The sequence below is a fragment of the Candoia aspera genome, chromosome 4 (genome assembly GCF_035149785.1).
Source record: "Candoia aspera isolate rCanAsp1 chromosome 4, rCanAsp1.hap2, whole genome shotgun sequence".
NCBI classification, from domain to species: domain Eukaryota; kingdom Metazoa; phylum Chordata; class Lepidosauria; order Squamata; family Boidae; genus Candoia; species Candoia aspera.
The window spans coordinates 86,915,693-86,933,446 of record NC_086156.1 but is presented as its reverse complement, the minus strand read 5'-3'; the positions used below and the strand labels follow the sequence as shown (position 1 = coordinate 86,933,446).

Sequence of the window (17,754 nt, the reverse complement as noted above, 5' to 3'; positions counted from 1 at the left end):
GTGGAGAAGGGCAGCAGGAAAGAATCTTTGATCCATCCCTTTCAGTTCTTTTGAATCCCTCAAACCTTGTTGATTTTCACCATCTAGAAATCTTCTGCTAGGGGAAGTGGGCCAGGTGAGGACTTAATGGAGGGAAAGGTGGATCAGGTGAGAATTCCACGTACATTAAAAAAAACCAAAAGTTCCACATGTTTTTCAGCAAACATGCATGCAGTTCATGCAACACAAGAAAGGAAACCCATATTTGATCCTTAATAGGACATGGAAACAAAGAGTGATCGATATACACACATATCATTGGGGGACTTTAGACTTCTCTAAATTGGGGTGGGGGGGCTGCCTCCTACTTCATGCTTTGAGAACCTTGTGTTTGGCTCAGCTTAAAGGCCAGGCTAATTGTGAGGCTTGGCTTGTGTTTGTGTACATGTCTTTTTGCTGGTGTCTAAAATGTCTTGGTGTGTATCATCAGCCAGCTACACATGAGTGGTTCATGGCCTTTTCCTTAGTGTATAGATTTGTGTCTTGAGAATTGTAGCAGGTTTAGCATTTTGTAAAATGAGGAAGTGTTTGACTATTGAAAAAAAGAATCACCTGCATTATTTTAATGAAAGATGGGAAGTTGTCTTATCCAAACTCATATTATTTGTCCTCTTAACCCAGTACTTTCTAACCTAATTGGAAGTAGATCCCTCGAGTCTTAGGCCAGAGGGCTTTTGCATAATGTTGATCACTTAGATGGAGATACAGAGATTGAATCTTGAGTTTTCGGCAGGTAAAATAATGGCATGGTTCTTTTTATCCTATAAAGCTGGAGGTAAGAAACTAAAAGGGCACCCTTTTCACTTGTAGAGACTGTGATGTTCAAGGCTAGAGATTCTTAAATACTGTAATGCATATCATGGACCCCAATTCTGGTTTACTGCTTCTTTGGAGATTACCACCAATACTGACCTTAAAGTACATAGCACCCTGAGAGAAAAGCAACTAATCCCTTCAAGCTTATATTTTTTCTTTTAAAAACCTGTATAGTGCTTATAGTATTTGTTGCACTTCTCATGCTTGATGCAGTTCCCTCCCCCTGCCCTGAAAAAAAGCTGTGTTCCATTGTTGTTTATTCCAAATCAAGTAATATTAAACTGGAAAGTGCAAAACAGATACACAGTAAATCTAATTGATGGACATTCATTTTTATAGTTGATCTGATCTGTGTTCAGATCAAATATCTGGGCTCAGAATCCTTTCATTCTAAGCTTGTGTCTCTTGCAGCAAGCTCCACTTAGTGAATTCTGAGGTTCAAATTAAAAAATACAGTAGATCTGATAAGCCAGAAATCTACCACTGCCCTAAACCAGGAATGGAAGACCTTTTTTCTGTGAATAGTTATGTTGCTTCAGAGGTAAAAGCTGACGTGACAGTAACGAGTCAGGGTCAAATCTCAGAGTGGATATTACAGCAACTAAATTTATTTCTCTTTCTTCCTCTCTGCTCAGTAAGCTGCCATATTGGCCTTTACAAATATCCAAACTGATCTCTTGTTTAGCTTAGAGCTGTTTGGTGCCCTTGGCCCTTCCCTAAAGTGATGGTTATGCAGACAATAATTTATGAAATTACTGGAGCAGTGAGATGCTACACATCCTAAGATAAGAGGCCTGATTTCAGGTCTACACATACAGCAATAGAGCGGGTGATCAGATGCAGAAGAGCAAAGACTTCCTGCGGCTTTAATATACAGAAAGGGGAATCTCAATAGGTGTCGTTGGTGGGACTTCCCATGCCATTGAGATGTTCCACTCTTTGTTCTCCAATTTATTTCCAGTTGAGGGAAATGTAAACAAAGCTTTTAGAAGCAGCACAACCATGGCAGTGGCCATATAATGGTGAGCTTAATAGTAGGAGGCTTCCATTGCAGGTAACCTTTTCCTTCCTCTTCCTCCCCACCTCTGCAAACTCCCCACTATTTTGTAGAACAAAATAAAAAACACAAGGAGAAGATAATGGATCTCTATAGTACCTGAAAAAGCATGTAGATGGATGATCTAAGGCTTCAAAGACTTATAAAAAGTAGAGAAGAAAAAATAGGAAAAAGATTATTTCATTTCAAGCAGTCTGTGCTTCAGTGTGCTGGGCCTCAGGTGGCAGAGTTTAAGAGCAGCAATGGTAGCCTCTTCCTACCGCTCAGCCATACCTGCTGAGTTCATCAGTCATTCCCTTTCCTTGGAGAACAGAGCTAATGGGTCCTTGGCCCACTAAACTAGCTTGGTCTCCTAAGGTATGGTGGGGAACTGGATCCTTATGGCAACATGCAAGTAAGATTCAACAAGACAGTCAAACTCTTGTTGAACAGAGAGGACCAGAATCTGGGAATCTCTGAGAAATCTCAAGGCAAGATTTTAGTGTAGGCTTCAAAATAACCCGAGCTTAAAAAAATAAAAAAGCAGAAAATTAAACTCTTTTGATTATTCTAGTCAGGTCATTCTGTACGTAACAATCTTCTAGGGAAGTCTAGGCCAAAAGACTGTGGATGACCTAAGGATGATGGATGTTGCTAGATGTAGATTTGGGCTTGGTTCCTGCACCAGAACTGGCTATGAGGAAATGACAAACCGCTGGTCTACCCTCACACCATCCCTAGTATCTTTATGCCCCTAACAATGCCTATCTCCTTTGCAGTGCTGAGTGTTGGGGAAGGCGGCTTCTGGGAGGGACAGGTAAAGGGTCGTGTAGGCTGGTTCCCCTCAGACTGCGTGGAGGAAGTGCCCAACAAGTCCCAGGAAGGGAAGCAAGGTAGGTGCTCCAGCTCATGCTTTTATTTATTTGTTACAAGTGCTTTTATGCCGCTTCAGTCATCTGACTCTAAGTCAGACTTAGCAGATTATAAATCTGTTGCAATACTGTCAACAGGAACAAAACATATCAATATGTCAAAAATAAAAACAGTCAACAATTAAAGTATTGCAATCATAATGCCATAGCACTGTATGACAGCAGACAACAAAGATTCATCCCAAACTCAGGTATCTCTATCCACTCTCACCTCACTCCCCAAATGTATGTTGGAAAAAACCTTTAAAAAGAGAGAAAAAAGGTTCCAGAATATTAAAAGTGAGAGTATGGTTCTCATATCTGATGGGAGGGTGTTTTACAGGAGGGGACCTCCTGCAGGGAATGCCTACCTCTGAGTCCCCTGTTGTTACACCCTGCAAGGAGTGAGGACTCTCAGTGAGCTTTCCCTACAGCCAATGCTTTGGGTGGGCAGAATCTGGGGCAAGTGGTCTCAGATAGCCAGGGCCCAAGCTATGTAAGACTTCAAAGGTGATCACCAGCACTTGGAACTGTGCCCTTCCATGTGTACACACACACACGCACCACATAGAGTCACGACAGGTCACTTTCTGCAGTTTCTGAATACTTCATTAAATGAAAATATGTGTCCCTTTTCATGAAATGGAGTAAAATCTTATCCCATTACTAATCAGAACACCTGATTAGTTGGTTTCACATCATTTCAAGGACACTTCCTTGGACATTTTTTGCATGTTACTAGACATAAACTCTTACAATAAGCTCATTTTCCAAGCGTGAATCTTTGTGTAGCCAGAACAATATACTACCCATGTACTAAGGGGAGGTATCAACAGGATAGGGGAAATCCCATAGTTTGCAAAAGTATAAGAAGTCTTTAAGGAAGAAGAACCTAAGAAGAAAGAATTAAGTATGTCTGGTGGGCACAACATGCTTTTTGACTATTGATTTTATTTAATTTTTTTAAAGCTGTGCTTGGTGGGGAAGGGTAATAGAATGGAGTAACTTAGGAAAGGACATAAATAGCTTGCTGGAACCTTCACTTTTTGACTAAAAGGCCACCTTGCCATTACTGCCCCATTCCCTATCTGCAATATGGGGAGGCACTTTGAGGAGGTAGGTTAGGAGAATTCCTAGAAATTTCTAGGATTATGGATTAAATTTAATGCTCGTAGAGAAGGCAGCCTTTTGTCCCCCTCCCCTATATTTTTCTGCACTCATAGCCACTCTGGAACTATTTTGCCCCCCTGTAAGCACCTCTGTGGAAGGATATTGCATCACAGCATAGCCTGGGATTTTCAAACTGTGTTCCGTAGAACTCCAGGGTTCCGTGAGAATTTGATGGGCTACTGCAAGAGATTTTTTTTAAAAAAATGGTTCACTCAATTACGTATAGCCAGTTTTCTATCACTAGAGCTTGGCCTCTTGATCAGAGTTTCTGAGAATTTTTTCAGCAGGTTCCGTGGCCTGGAGACATTTGAAAACCCCTGACATAATTTACTTCCAGGGTAGTGCTGGGGAAAACAGGCAGCAATGATATAAGCTGGGTTTATACCTCTGAAAAGATTGTACATCACAATGGAGACACCTTTCATGGATGCATTATGGGACGGACGTAGCCCCAGAATGCTCTCATTGCTTTACTGTAACCACAAAAAAAGAGGGAGGGAGAAATGGGGAAAGAAGCCTTTGCTGCAGGGCATTAAACTAGTGTTTCTCAACCTTGGCAACTTTAAGAATTCCCTAGCCAGCCATGCTGTCTGGGGAATTCTGGGAATTGAAGCCACACATCTTAAAGTTGCCAAGGTTGAGAAACACTGGGCTAGTGGGTGGATTAAATGGATCATAAGCTTGACCCAGCAGGGCTCCTTTTATGCTTTTATAAAGGCTTAGGAGTTGAGTAGAAAAAGTTGTGTATGCAGAAGATCTTCCAGATTTCATGGAGCAAAATAATTTAAATTGGCATCCTGGGGGAAAACAAAAACAAAATGGAAACAGTATTTTCTAGAAGCTGGGAAAAAATTGTTATAGATTCCAGATACTCTTTTCTTCTGGTTTTTTCATAGGCCTTTTTACCTCTTTTTTGTTCAGTTTTTCATTCTCACTCCCCTCACCACTTTAAATTAGCATTAGCTAATATCCAATCAAAAATATTATACTGGTATTTAATTCCCCCAAAAGCCTTCAGGATTCATAATGTTACAATTCTCAGTGGCGTATGAAAAACATATGGGTAGAGTAGAATATGGATAGATACACATATATAAAATGTAGTTTTGCTCAGATCTATTTATCTCTCTACTGTAGATTTTCTTTTAAAATGCTGAGGGTTTTTTTTTTAATTGAATTCAAAGAGTCTTTCCAGATGGGTGGTTCCTAGCAGAACCAACAGCCATTCCTTCTTCCTCCAGTAGCAGTTGTTTGATGAAAAGAAAGAAGGCAGGATCACAAATTGTTTTCAGTTGGACATTATTTGGCTTGATGCATTCCTCTTGCAGAATGCTGCCTTACTTGCTGTAGTATAATGTACTAATGTTTCTTTCAGGTATATGTCCATGAACATTTCACAAACAAAAATAAGAACACGTACAACTCACTTGGGCTTTGAATGCACATGCATATATGCACTCATTAAACACTACTGAAATATTTATCAGCTTGTTGTTTCAAATCTTCTCATATAAAACTTTCCAAGCTAAGTTTTTTATTATGTAGTTGTTTTGTCCCTTTCATGGGATTTCATAGGAGTCCAGACATAATGACATTTTCATTAGTAAACTTTCACAGCTTGGATCTGGTGATAATACTTAAAAGCAAAAAAAAAGTGTTATACTAAACAAGCAGTGTTTGTCCTATATGTGATAACACTTAACAGTTGAGCTGCATTAGCTGCAGTGTGTGAAATGTCAGCCTATACACAGATGTGCCTCAAGGTTCACTACAGAAAGGATGCAGTTTCATAACTGGAGAATTTTAGAGAGATGTGTGTGAATCACTGCTAATAGTAGCAGGGGAGAGTCGTTTATATGGAGGAATTTCTCTCTCATACCTGTAAGTGGAGAACATGTGACCTTCAAATGTCATAAATCATAATTTCCAGCAGCCCCAGCCAGATTCTACTGGTGATGGAAGCTGCTGTGTAGAAATATCCAGAGGGTTACAGGTTCCCCATTCCTGCCCTATTTTGAGGGGTGCTCAGTCAAAGCCCAGTTAAAAGAACAAGAAGCCTAAGGCGAGAGAAGAATTAGTGACCTTAAGGTTGTGCATGACCACTTTTTATAGCTCTCCCTGGCCCTGTGTCTTCCAGATGTTTTGGACTTCGACTCCCAGAATCCTTGGTCAACAGGGACAATGGCTATGCTAGTTAGAGATTCTTGGATTTGAAGTCTAATGTATCTAAAAGGGACCAGGATAGGGAAGTCTGACTTAAGACTAGGAGAACAGGCTTCTGCATATAGTCAGGCCCGCAACTAGGGTCTGTGACACCCGGGGCAAACATGGATTCTGCGCCCATTTTGGCGCCCCCCCCAGTGCTCATTTTGCCCCCCCCCCAGCGTGGCACCTGGGGCACGTGCCCCGCTTGCTCCCCCTAGTTGCAGCCCTGCATATAGTCATACACTCTTTATCTTGAGTATTATGGTAAAATAGATTTCTCTTTAAATTACAGCCATTGGCTCAAGATGTGCATAAATAGATAATGTTCCTTTTTGTCCTCCTCTTTGATTATATCCTCCTGGAGCCCACTTAATTTCTTTGCTGGACTAAAGAAAGGCACAGGGAATTTGGTCTTCGACATGTCAAGCCTTAGCGCACTTTCTTGTCTAAATAGCTACTAGTGAGGACTTAAATCAAGAATGGACTAGCTTTTGGTGGCCAAAGACTGCACTTAGTTGTTAAAGGAGTGGCAAGGACCATAGCAGGCAGGGTCTTGATGTAAAGGGGATGAGCTAATATCTGAGTGGGTGGAGGGATTAAATTATATTAAGTCTATTGTAAGCTTATATAATGGTTTCCTATGTTTTCTACTTTAGAAGGGCAGGAAACTGAAACTTAGCAATGCAATGGGAGAGGGCTTAGGAAGCCCAAGGAAAGAACTGGCCCTAATGATCCAAACTGGCTAAAATTCAAGCATGCATTATCATTAATACTAATCATCCATGATGTCTTACAAAGTGTAGATGTGTGCAAGTAACAAGTAGAGTACACAAAAACTAAAAATTAGAAGAAAGTGCAGCATCTTATAGGAAAGTTGGAAAGTATGCATTTGATTTCCTTTTATTCCTTTTCTTTAACATGCCCTTTTTCCATGGACATCTTTTTTTACTCTGCCACCATTAGCTGCCCTAAATCTGTGCTGCCACTGAGTGGCTCTTGGAGGAAAAGTGTCCTGAACCCAGAGAAGATGCTATCTCGGTTTCATATGCCCCTGTGCTCTAATTCCATTCCCTCTCCACTTTGCTTTGCAGAGAGCCGCAGCGATAAAGCCAAACGACTCTTCAGGCACTACACAGTTGGTTCCTATGACAGCTTTGATGCCCCAAGGTGAGTGGATGATCCCCAAAAGTTAGGAAAAGTACAAATGTGTGGAAATGCAGCCATGCAAAGGAAGATAAAGGTGAACTGCTAAAGCTTCCCCATCTTGGCACTCTCTTGTTGTATTGGAACTATAACTCTCAGAATGCTGGCTGACAAATTCTAGGTGTTGCAATTCCAGCATATCTTAAGAGAGCCAAGTTGAAGAAGGCTGGCATAGCATATGGAGATCATAAAGACCACTGTTTTCTTCTGATGCCATTATACACATATCCAGACATCATCAGTTCTCTTGTGTTGAACTTCAGACTCCTTCCAATATAAGTTCCCCACTCTGGTGTCTTCCAGATATGTTGGACTTCAGTTCCCATTATGCAGTGCATTTTTGAAGGATACCATGTGATTTTTGTTCTGAAGGGTCTAATGGACTCAGGAATTACTATTTGTTTATTTAGTAATTTATATTGCATTTGAAACAGCCACAGTTTGAATCAGGATATTCCATGGAGTTGATACACTTCTATAAAATGTTCAAGGAAGTTTGCAAGCCTACACCTATTTCCTTTTCAGTATGCCCCATGGAGCAAAATAGGACTATGCTTAGTAAATTTGCATGGGATTTCTCTGTCAGTGGGATTTGATTTATGCTTACAAAATCACCATATTTAGGGACTAAGAGAAATTGGTCTTGTACTACTACTTCCACTCCTCTGTAGGATGTAGTTTGGTCACTGGCATGAGTCATCCCAAGTGATCTGTTCTGCATGAATCGTAGTGTGATGCATCTTTTTTGCTCCGATGGTACGAATTTTGTGAACATGAGAAGGGGGCCAGACAGGGAAGGCATGTATGGGTGAAATAGGACTGCACAGTATGATTCAGATCCTTTCTAATCTGGTGATTTTATCAAAAATATTTGAAGGCATCATGAACAAATTGAATTGTGAGTAACATGGAAAAAAGGAGGAACTTGTACTGACAACCAGTGACTGGTTATCTCTTTCAAAGCCTAAGTACTAGCTGGGTTAGCTGTTGCTGCAAAATAGCAGAGTCTTGTGGCAGTCTTAAAAACTACCAAATTAATATTAGTCTAATGTAAACCAGTTCACTTCATCATATGAGGCAGAGCCTACGCAGTTGGAAGGCTTTTTCTTCTGGTTTCCAAGGGATGGTTATTTTTTCTTTCAACTGCCTTTCCTTAAGACATCTTAAACTATAATGATGCATGACTATAAAAATAAGTAACATTTCTAAACTATTATCAAGGCCTAATATGTACAAAGATTGAGGAATGACATAAAATATATTCTTAACATTGACCAAATATCTCTTTCTGAATTAAAAGGAATGTACTATTCGTAATAGCTGTAATAAACCCCTTCTCACAACAGTCACCTAGTTTGTCTTGGGACATCTTACACCCTAGTAAGGTAGGTTAGTATTATCCCTATAAGGTAGAAGTGGGCAACCTGAGGCCCCAGGGCCACAAGCAGCTCTCCTAAGCCTTAGTTGTAGCCCCACGGACCTCTGAAATTGTTACCAAGTAGTCATCTTTAACACGTCAAAAATGAGAAAATTAATACAAGATTGGAAAGTAGCTTTATCAGTCTATGTTAATGTCAAGTAAAGGTAAATAAAATGGAATCAAATTTAGCTTTTGCCTTGGACCCAACCCCTTTTTGGAATACTGCTCCTGACATACCATTCAAAAGTCAAACGGGGCCCCCAACCTAAAGCAGTTGCACATATGTGCTGTATGGAGTGGAAGGTAAAGCCAAAACACCGCATTTTTACTCTACCCTTTCTCCTAAGGTGGCCAAAGCAACAGAATTCTTCACACATACACACGCATGTTTTCACCCTCACAAAAACCCCATGAAATAAGTTAGAATGCAAGTGAGTGCTGTCAATGGTTCACATGCTAAATTTCACAGCTAAGTAGAGATGTGAACTCAAGTTTACTCAGGACTAGCTACCGCTTATACTAGAAATCCTGTTGCTATCCTGCACTAGTTCTGTCAATAACTTACCAAAGGAGCTAAATTAGATTGCAGTGGATGTGGTAAACAGTTACTCAAACCATGGGAGTCAGGGGCACAAGTTACACTGTGTATATTCATAATGTCGTTGTGCAGTGACACAATGTGCATGTGATACATGTAAAAAAAGGGGTCAGGCTTCAATTGCACATTCATAGCCTCCATCTTTTGTACTCCCCTCCTGCAGATGCCCCTGCTTAAATATGTTCCCCAGGTCCAAAATTGCCATTCAGCTGTGATTTAATGTGATATGAGTTACAGGCATTATTTAAATTATTAAATGCACAGGGAGCAATCATAAATTAAGTTTAGTTCTTGTCTTAACCATTCCCATTTCTTTGTTAGTCTCACCCACTTTTGGGAGCACAGCTGTTAGCTCACAAAAAGTTTTGGTAACTGCAGTAGAAGATGAACCTATTTCCCACCTTGTGGTTCCCAGAACATGCAAAAAGACATATCTTTTTCTGCTGCACAGAAGACTAACAAAGTAATCTCTGCTTCTGTTTTCACTTTCATGTGGAGGAGGCGGCCAATTTTTTAGTTCTCTTATTAGACTAATTACAAGAGCACCCACTGCTTCCAGATTGAGTTATGTGAATTGTTGACACAGCACTTGCAATTTAGAAAGTGCTTTGTTATTTTGTACCTTGATTAGTCTCACAAGAAGCCTGGGAATTAAAGAGGAATGGACTTGCTTGGCATTTGAATGTAGGCCTCCCACTCCATGTTTAGTATCCTGTTAGCCTGTGTGTTGGGGTTGGCTGTTGTTCTGCCACTCTGTGGCAAGGGTTTGCCAGTTCTCAGGTGGATCTCTCACCTTAGAAAGCAGTAGAAGGGCAAAAAGAAAAAGAATGAAGAGGTGGGAAAGGACCTCATCAGTTTTCCCCACAGTCCAACCACACGGCCTGCCAAACTCATCTTCCATTGTGAGATGATCCAAGAATCTTAGATATCTTCCACAAATATCCTTCAGTGCTCCATTCCTGATCCAGATATTCATGGATTCCTCATTCATCTTTTCTCTCTCCTGGATCTGGAGCCTCCTGCCTTGCCAAACAGCCCCAGAGGCTTGTCTCATAGAATCATAGGGTTGGAAGGGACCTTGGAGGTCTTCTAGTCCAACCCCCTGCCCAAGGCAGGAATCCTCATACCATCTCAGACAAATGGTTGTCCAATCATTTGTCTCCTCACCTGTCTGAGCAAAGACAGTGTCACTTCCTTTCCAGGCAGCTCAAAAATTCTGGCTTTAGGTTCTTTCCCCTTTTCAAACTCCAAGGAACCAAAAACACAGACCTGGCATCAACGGTCCAGGGCTAATGCCTGCCTTTCTCAATTCCTCCTGTCTAAGCAGCTGAGTCAGCAGCTCCTCATTTCAAATTTCCCAGGAACAATGCAGTATCAGGTGTTTCAGGACATCCAGGCATGCTTAAGATGACGAGTCACTAAATCAGATGCTGTCACTAAGTTAAATCCATAGGTGGGGCGTTAGCAGAAAGCACTTTGGGGTGGGCCCTCTCTGACATGAGTCACCTCCTAAAAAACTATGCCCTTTTCCTCTGCCCTCTAACAGTATCCTTGGCACCATCCAGCCAACCCAGTTCAACCAATTAATTAAGAAAGGAAGAATAGCCTCCCCCAGTCTCATGTCTTTCAGGTGTGCTGGGATTGGAACTCTCAGTATTCCCCACCCACCTAGAGGGTTGGCTGTGGTGTAATATTCAGAAATGTGACTGCATACCTGCAAGCTGGATTTATGCAGCTTGTTCCACCATGTCCAGTCTTACGTAATTTTGTTTCTGTTGTGCATGTAGCAGGGATGGGATCAGTGACACCTCAGATAACGGTGAGGGCTCCAGAATTCTGAAAGAGGCTCTTGATAGTAATACCTGCTTTTCTGCCTGCCTCCTATGCAGGCAACCTAAACTCCCCACAGCACCCCGAAGTGGTGCTACTGGAGACTGCAGGGTGTGAGGTGCCTGGCGCCACATCATTAGGAGACACATGAATGGCAGGACACCAAAGGCTCCTTCGAGCTTGGAGCTAGTTCCATAGTGTAGATCAGATGCTAGCTATGCTGCCTGCTCTAGGGCAAACTATATGAATTGTACTGTCTCTCCTGCTTGAAAAGATTGTTGCAGGACTCAACCAGCCTTAAACTCTTAAATCTTGTAGAACGGCTCCAGTGTAAGTTTACAGGGCTTTTGCCAGTCCACAGACAAAAAGAACCAAGCAGCAGTGTCAAAATGTCCAGAGAAGGTTGACGTAAGATGTAGAAACAATTAAAAAAAAAACCCTCTCTCTGCTTTCTACTGCTCTCACCTGATAGCAGTCCTCCAACGACTATTATAACTTTTTGCCTAAAGTGTAATTTGTCCTCAAATACGCTGATGCATCTACTCTAAGATCTTTTTTAAAAGTTGTGCAAGCTAGTTTTAGCAGCTTAGGCACCAAGATATCTACCTGTTTAAATGAAATATAGTATCTTAGGGGAGATGGGCTTTTTGTGTTCTTTCCCTTATTCTGGTGTCCTACATGTTGACCAGAGGAAGGCAGATGATAGATCTAAGTTCTGTTGGTAAATCTCATGCAGTATGGTTCTGCAGTGAATCAGGGGGGATTGGTGATTCCCAAACATTATGGAATAGTGGAACAAAATGAGTGAGAGAGAGAGAGAGAGAGAGAGAGAGAGAGAGAGAGAGAGAGAGAGAGAGAGTGTATAATGGGACATATGTATGTGTGTGTACACATATGGAGGTATGTATATGTATAAACACTGGTCAGAAGCCACATTCCCCCAAAGCATAAGAAGTTAATATTAATTGGGTTAATAACTACTGATTAGAATTGTACATAAAACAAAACAACCCCTTACAACATTAATTGACCTCCTATCTGTATGTATACACAAATCACGCATATACCATACACAAGTACATATGCATACCCACTCCACCCCCAAAATCCATAGTCTCCATATGCATTTTTCTAGTCTAATCCCTTTAAGTAAAGTCTGCCTCATTTCTCCAAATATAAAATGACTTTTCCCACTTCAGAGATAACTGTTTGGGAGAAACCCTGTCTTCCTTTTATTTATTTACATTAATTTATTTACTATATAATTTATACGTTACTTTAACCCAAACAAGATTTGAAACAGCTGAGTGGCTAAATATTTTAAGTAAATACAATAATTAAAACAAATGAAAACTTTCTCCAACTCCCCACCATCCCCACTATTTCCATCTGTCTGTCTACCTGTGTCAGGAAATCCTGCCCACTTTGCAACATCAAGCCCCCAATTGTCTTCCTGGCAGCCCCCAGCCACCAAAAGGTTCCTGCCTCTAACCCATGTTTCATACTTGCCTATGAAATTCTGGTGCTAACACCAACCTACACTATTGTCACTAATATCCCTCTTTGTGACCCACATGCCGTTAGAAACAGGTTCTGGTGCCATTTTCCAACACAAGCAGCTCCTTTTCCCTCTTAACAGCCTTTGATTCCCAACTGTGACCCTCAGTGTCAGTTCACGGTCTTCCACAGTTCGGTTTGGACTCTGCCACCACACTCCCGCCCTTCCTGTCATGCTGGGTCCTTCCATCCTGCTCTTGCTCCCTAGTGAACTCAGTTATTCCGAGCCTCTAAGTCTCTGATGCTCCAGTTTGGCTGTGCTGCATTCCACCCTTTTGGCAAATGTCCTTGAGCTCTGCAAGCAGGAAACATGTCCCAGACTCAGCTGGCTTTAAATCTGAAAGCAGGATCACTTCAGCCAGAGCTCTCAGTTGCGATGCTGCTGCGGGGTCTGCACGTCCTGTGCAAGCACATCCCTCCAGCTTTTCAACACAGGGCATGATTGCTGCCTAGGGGGGTGACCTACCAAGGTCAAATGGTCCCAGAACTTCCCAAGGCAGCAACCTTTGCTCTCAACCAAAGAGTGAAGATGGAACATACCAGGGGGCCAGCAGCCACATAAGCCATTTGGGCAGCACCATGGGGCCAGAGGAGGCTGGGTGAGTGGGCAGGGTTTGAAGTCAGTGGGGAGGGGAAAATGCAAGAGAGGGAGAAGGAGGGGGGATGCAGTAAGTGCTTTGAGGAAGGGGCGAAGCAGTGGGAGAAATCTCCCCCTTCAACAGTATTGCCCAATTTTTCTTAAGTGTTCTCATCTTCTCCTGTAATCAGGGTGAACAAAATTGGAAGGGGGAGGGGGTCTGGCTTGTTAGGGCAGGATGATATTAATCTGGAAATGAGAAGAGCTTGAACTAAAGAAATGTAATAAGGGCAAATCAAGAACTCAGGAAAGTTGCTTGTGTGCGTGTGTGAGAGGGAGAGGAAGAGGGAGAGAGGGAAAAAGATGAGACTGAGCATTTTTCAACAGCTTGTGCATCTTATTTGATCAAGGGCATTAATACTTCACAGTGCAAGAGAGATTACTGAGCATTATGTGAGTATGATGAATGCAAATATAATGCACATTTTATGTTTTGTCCCATGTATCAGTTCAGCAGCAAAGTAGTTTTGAATCACAGCAGTTGTTTCCCAACCTCCATAGTATGTCAGATGCAGGTATCAATTCACTTTTAGGAGTTAGATTTATATCCTGGCATTATTCCAGCAGCTAAAGGTGACATACATAGCCTGTGCCTCCTCCAGTTTTTCACATAACAGCAACCCTGTGAGGTAGATTAAGCTGATAGTGACTGGCCCAGTCACCTCAGGAGCATCTGAGGTTGAGAGTAGACTTGAACCTTTGTCCCTTCCTAGGCCAGCATTTTGACCACTACACACATTTGCTGTCATTTGTTCTCCCCCCTGGAATGTTTCTGGCTGACTTTTTGTGAATCACATCTGCCACTGCTTAGAGACAGGCTCTGGGTTTGCAAGGATGAACACTTACCTGAAATGTTGCAGAGGAAAACAGCTGGGATGGTGCGAATGGGTGCATGTAGAAACAGAAAATTGTCCAGAGAAGGAAGTATTAAGCCAATGCTGGCTCTGTTATTAGGCACAGTAAGGCCCCTGTCTAAAGTTGTTTTTCTCTTCTTTTTAAATGTGTTAGGACTTTATTATTCCACACTTGCATGAAATGTGCCATTTATGTGTAACCTGAGTGATCATCATTGCCAATGAATGTATCACCTCTTTCAGTGATTTAGTGTGTCCATATATCTAGGTGTCCCCTTACAAAATTCTGTACACATTACTGGCTTGGTGATTATGTATATGTTACATTTCATACGCTCATCCATAACAGCATGCAACATTTATGCTTGCAGTATTACAGAAATGACAATGTATATGTTCTCACAGATTTACAAAAATGTACATTCTTCCAAAGAAATTGCAGAAGACCCCTGAGAGGTATCCCTAATGCAGGCTTCTCCAAGCCAGTACTGTTCCATTGCATTTGACTTCAACTCTCAAAACCCAGTTCTGGGGAAAGCTACTTTAATTTGTCAGATCGGCAGCACAGCTGCTTGTAAAACATCTTTATAAAACATTACAGAGAGAGGTTTGATTTCAAATACTTGCGTTTAGGACTAAAATATCTGAACTACCTTTTCCATTCTGCTTCTTCAAGAATTCAGTGTATTCTGAAGGTATCCTTTCTCATTTTGTTCTCTAACCTCAAATCAAGAACTATTTTTAGATCCAAATGTATACATTACTTTTTGTGTAGCCTTACAAGAAAAAGCAGTTTGTTTAAGTTACTGGCTCGCCAATCATTTTATTGTTTCTCCCATCCCAGTCCATGTATGCCTAGGTTAGCATTCTGTGACTTTAAAAAAAAATGGAACAGCATTTTTACCAGACTCCTTGCATGAAGGTTTCCAAAAGGAAAGTCTTTCAGGTGAGCAGAAATACTTTTAGGAACAATTGTTTACAAGCCTGCCTGCTTATATGTATGAATATTGTACATGCATGGGAATAGGTACAGGAATAAGAATTACATATATTTTATGTATATGAAATTGTGTCTGAAGGCTTTTCTTTGATATGAAAGAGTAGTACAGGGAGATTGTGATGACTAGGAAGGTAAGGCTCTTACCAGCAGGACTGATTTATAAACCCCATTGACTTCAGTGTAGTTTATTCCCAAATAAATCCCCACAGAACTGTAACTCAGGATAACAATTTCATGTGCCTTTCCACAAAACAGTGATTGACTTCTGAGATCAAACGTATAGAACTAGGCTACAGCACTATGCCAGCAATATAATTATAAGCCGCTTTACTCAGAAGTAAAGGCAGTACACCTCACTGCGTGCTATGATGTTTCCAGAAAACATCTACCATAGAATCTCTCAAGATGTGTGAAGTGCAGCAAGATCCAATATTCCCAGACCAATGCTAAGCAACTATCAGATTTTATTCTGAAAATACTGAAGTGGAATAGGACCTTTCACAGGCTGGATGGCCTTCGTTGCATTCAGTGGAGATTTTTGATACTAATTCCCTTAGCTCCAAGGAAGGCTAGAGTTTTATCACTCTGCCTCATTAACAAAATTTTATAGGGCATCTGGATGACAGCCCTTCCATTTATAACCCTTTGATTTTCCTCTTACCAGGAAAAAAAACCCCATTAAGCAGGAAAAGATAAAATAGATCCACAGTGCCTTTCAGTCAGTAGTACAAGGAGCTAGCTATCCATCTGGATGGATCCGGTGCCAGAATTGGCACAGTTGCTTCAGAGAGAAGAGCCTTGATCCAGACAAGATCTAGGTCTCTCAACAGAAGTCCCCAGAGCCAGACAACCACACTTCCTCAGATGGCCATTTATAACGAGAGTCTTTGTAACTAAATCTCCCACCCAGTGCTACGTAGGGTCCCCAGAGCTGGGAGCAAGGTTTCTTTTCCCACAGAATCTAGGCAGGAGGCCTCAGGAGGTGGTTGCACCGACCCTTGCCTGAACTCAAGACGCTTAACAGGGTCAAGGCTGGGGAGTGCTTGGATGGAAGACTATGACTACAGGCTGGAGCTGGATGTTGTTACCAGGAATTGAGGATGACCCAAAGGAGAATTTAGGTAGACGACTTGTGAACTTTCTTTGCAGGAGGCAGCTGCATAGAAAGAGACATACAGATGTGTTGGACCTGGGCAGCTTTTATCTACACTGATTGGACAAAATAGAGAGGGTATAGTTCGGCACCTTTAGAACCCAGGATAGCTAACTTTATCACATAATGGAGGCAGATACAGAAAATATTAGTTCTGTGTTACCTGAACTACTTCATTGTCTACCCTATTCCATCTTTGTAGTGAAGTATCATCCAACTGACCAGGGAAGAAACGTAGTGTTTTAGGAAGATCTGCCTTGCTTAGTGTATGTGACTAAGAGAGTGCACGTTGAGTTCATTTTTTTTTAACCTATGGCAAAGGTGGATGGTGGAAATCAATCCTCGCCCACAGGTTATACTGTGGAAGGAGGGTGTGGGCTGTGCACGTGCGGCTACTCCGAACGAAGCGCTCTGCACATGCTCCGAGGAACTCACTCCCCTTCCCACAGCCAAGGGTTGAGCCGGTTGGCCCAACCATCCGGTTGGCCTGCCCGTCCGCTTCCTGCAGTGCCGCGGCGTCGCCGGGTGCTCTTGTGCGCAAGGGGTTAAGCAAGCGTGCCGGCTAGTCGGCGTGCGCTATCCCGCTCGCTCCGGCGGCGGCGTTGGACTCGGTTTCTGCTGCCAATGAACAAGGCCGGCCGGTTGGCCTGTCTGTCCCCTACTCTTCTCCGTCGTCGTCTCGTCCTCCTCTTTCCCGCGGTGCCATGATGTGAGTATGGTGCAGCCCTCCCGCCGCCGCTGCTACTGCTGCTACTGCCGCTGTTGCGCCCCCCGCCCGCCTCCCCATTCCACCGCGCGCCCCTAGAATGTGGCTGGGCCCCACGGCGGCGGCAGCGGCGGCTGGGAGCCCGGGATCGGCGGCGGTAGCAGAGCCATGGCCCGCTACGACGGCGGCGGGAACCAGCAGCAACAGCCGGCCCTCTCGTCAAGCTGGCCGGCCTTGGGGCCCCGGCGCCGGAGCGTCTGGTACATCTACAGGTACGGTAGAAGGACACGGAGGAGCACCGACCGGCAGGCACCCGGCCGTGGGGCCCGGGCTCGCGCGACGGTGGCGGCGAATGCTTCCTCTCCCCTCCACTCGCTCCCCAAGCCGCCTGCCATTCACGCTTCACGGGCCCCCTCGCCTGCGCCCCATTCATCCCTTCGCCTCGCGCCCGCCCTCCGCAGCCCATTCACGCCCGCACCCCCGCCCGCCATTCATGCAGCCATTCAGTCAACCATCCAGCGCAGCTGCCGGCTCCCAGCTCGCGCCTTCCACGCAGAGCGCTCCCCCTCCCCCACCGTACTCCATGCATCCGGCCATTCAACCTGCGCGTGCCCGCCCG

At 43.1% G+C, this 17,754-nt stretch overlaps 1 protein-coding gene across 2 annotated transcripts in view; it reads left to right on the top strand.

The window, feature by feature from the left end:
* Positions 1-17,754, top strand: part of SHANK1 (SH3 and multiple ankyrin repeat domains 1) — an 87,373-nt gene that overhangs the window by 44,300 nt on the left and 25,319 nt on the right. For both annotated transcript variants that reach the window (XR_010067816.1, XM_063300956.1), the window contains exons 13-14: positions 2,671-2,784; positions 7,269-7,344. Coding sequence is in view for 1 of the 2 variants with exons in the window: in XM_063300956.1 (XP_063157026.1) it covers positions 2,671-2,784; positions 7,269-7,344 (190 nt within the window). In the remaining variant the exon portion in view is untranslated. The remainder of the gene's footprint in view (positions 1-2,670; positions 2,785-7,268; positions 7,345-17,754) is intronic.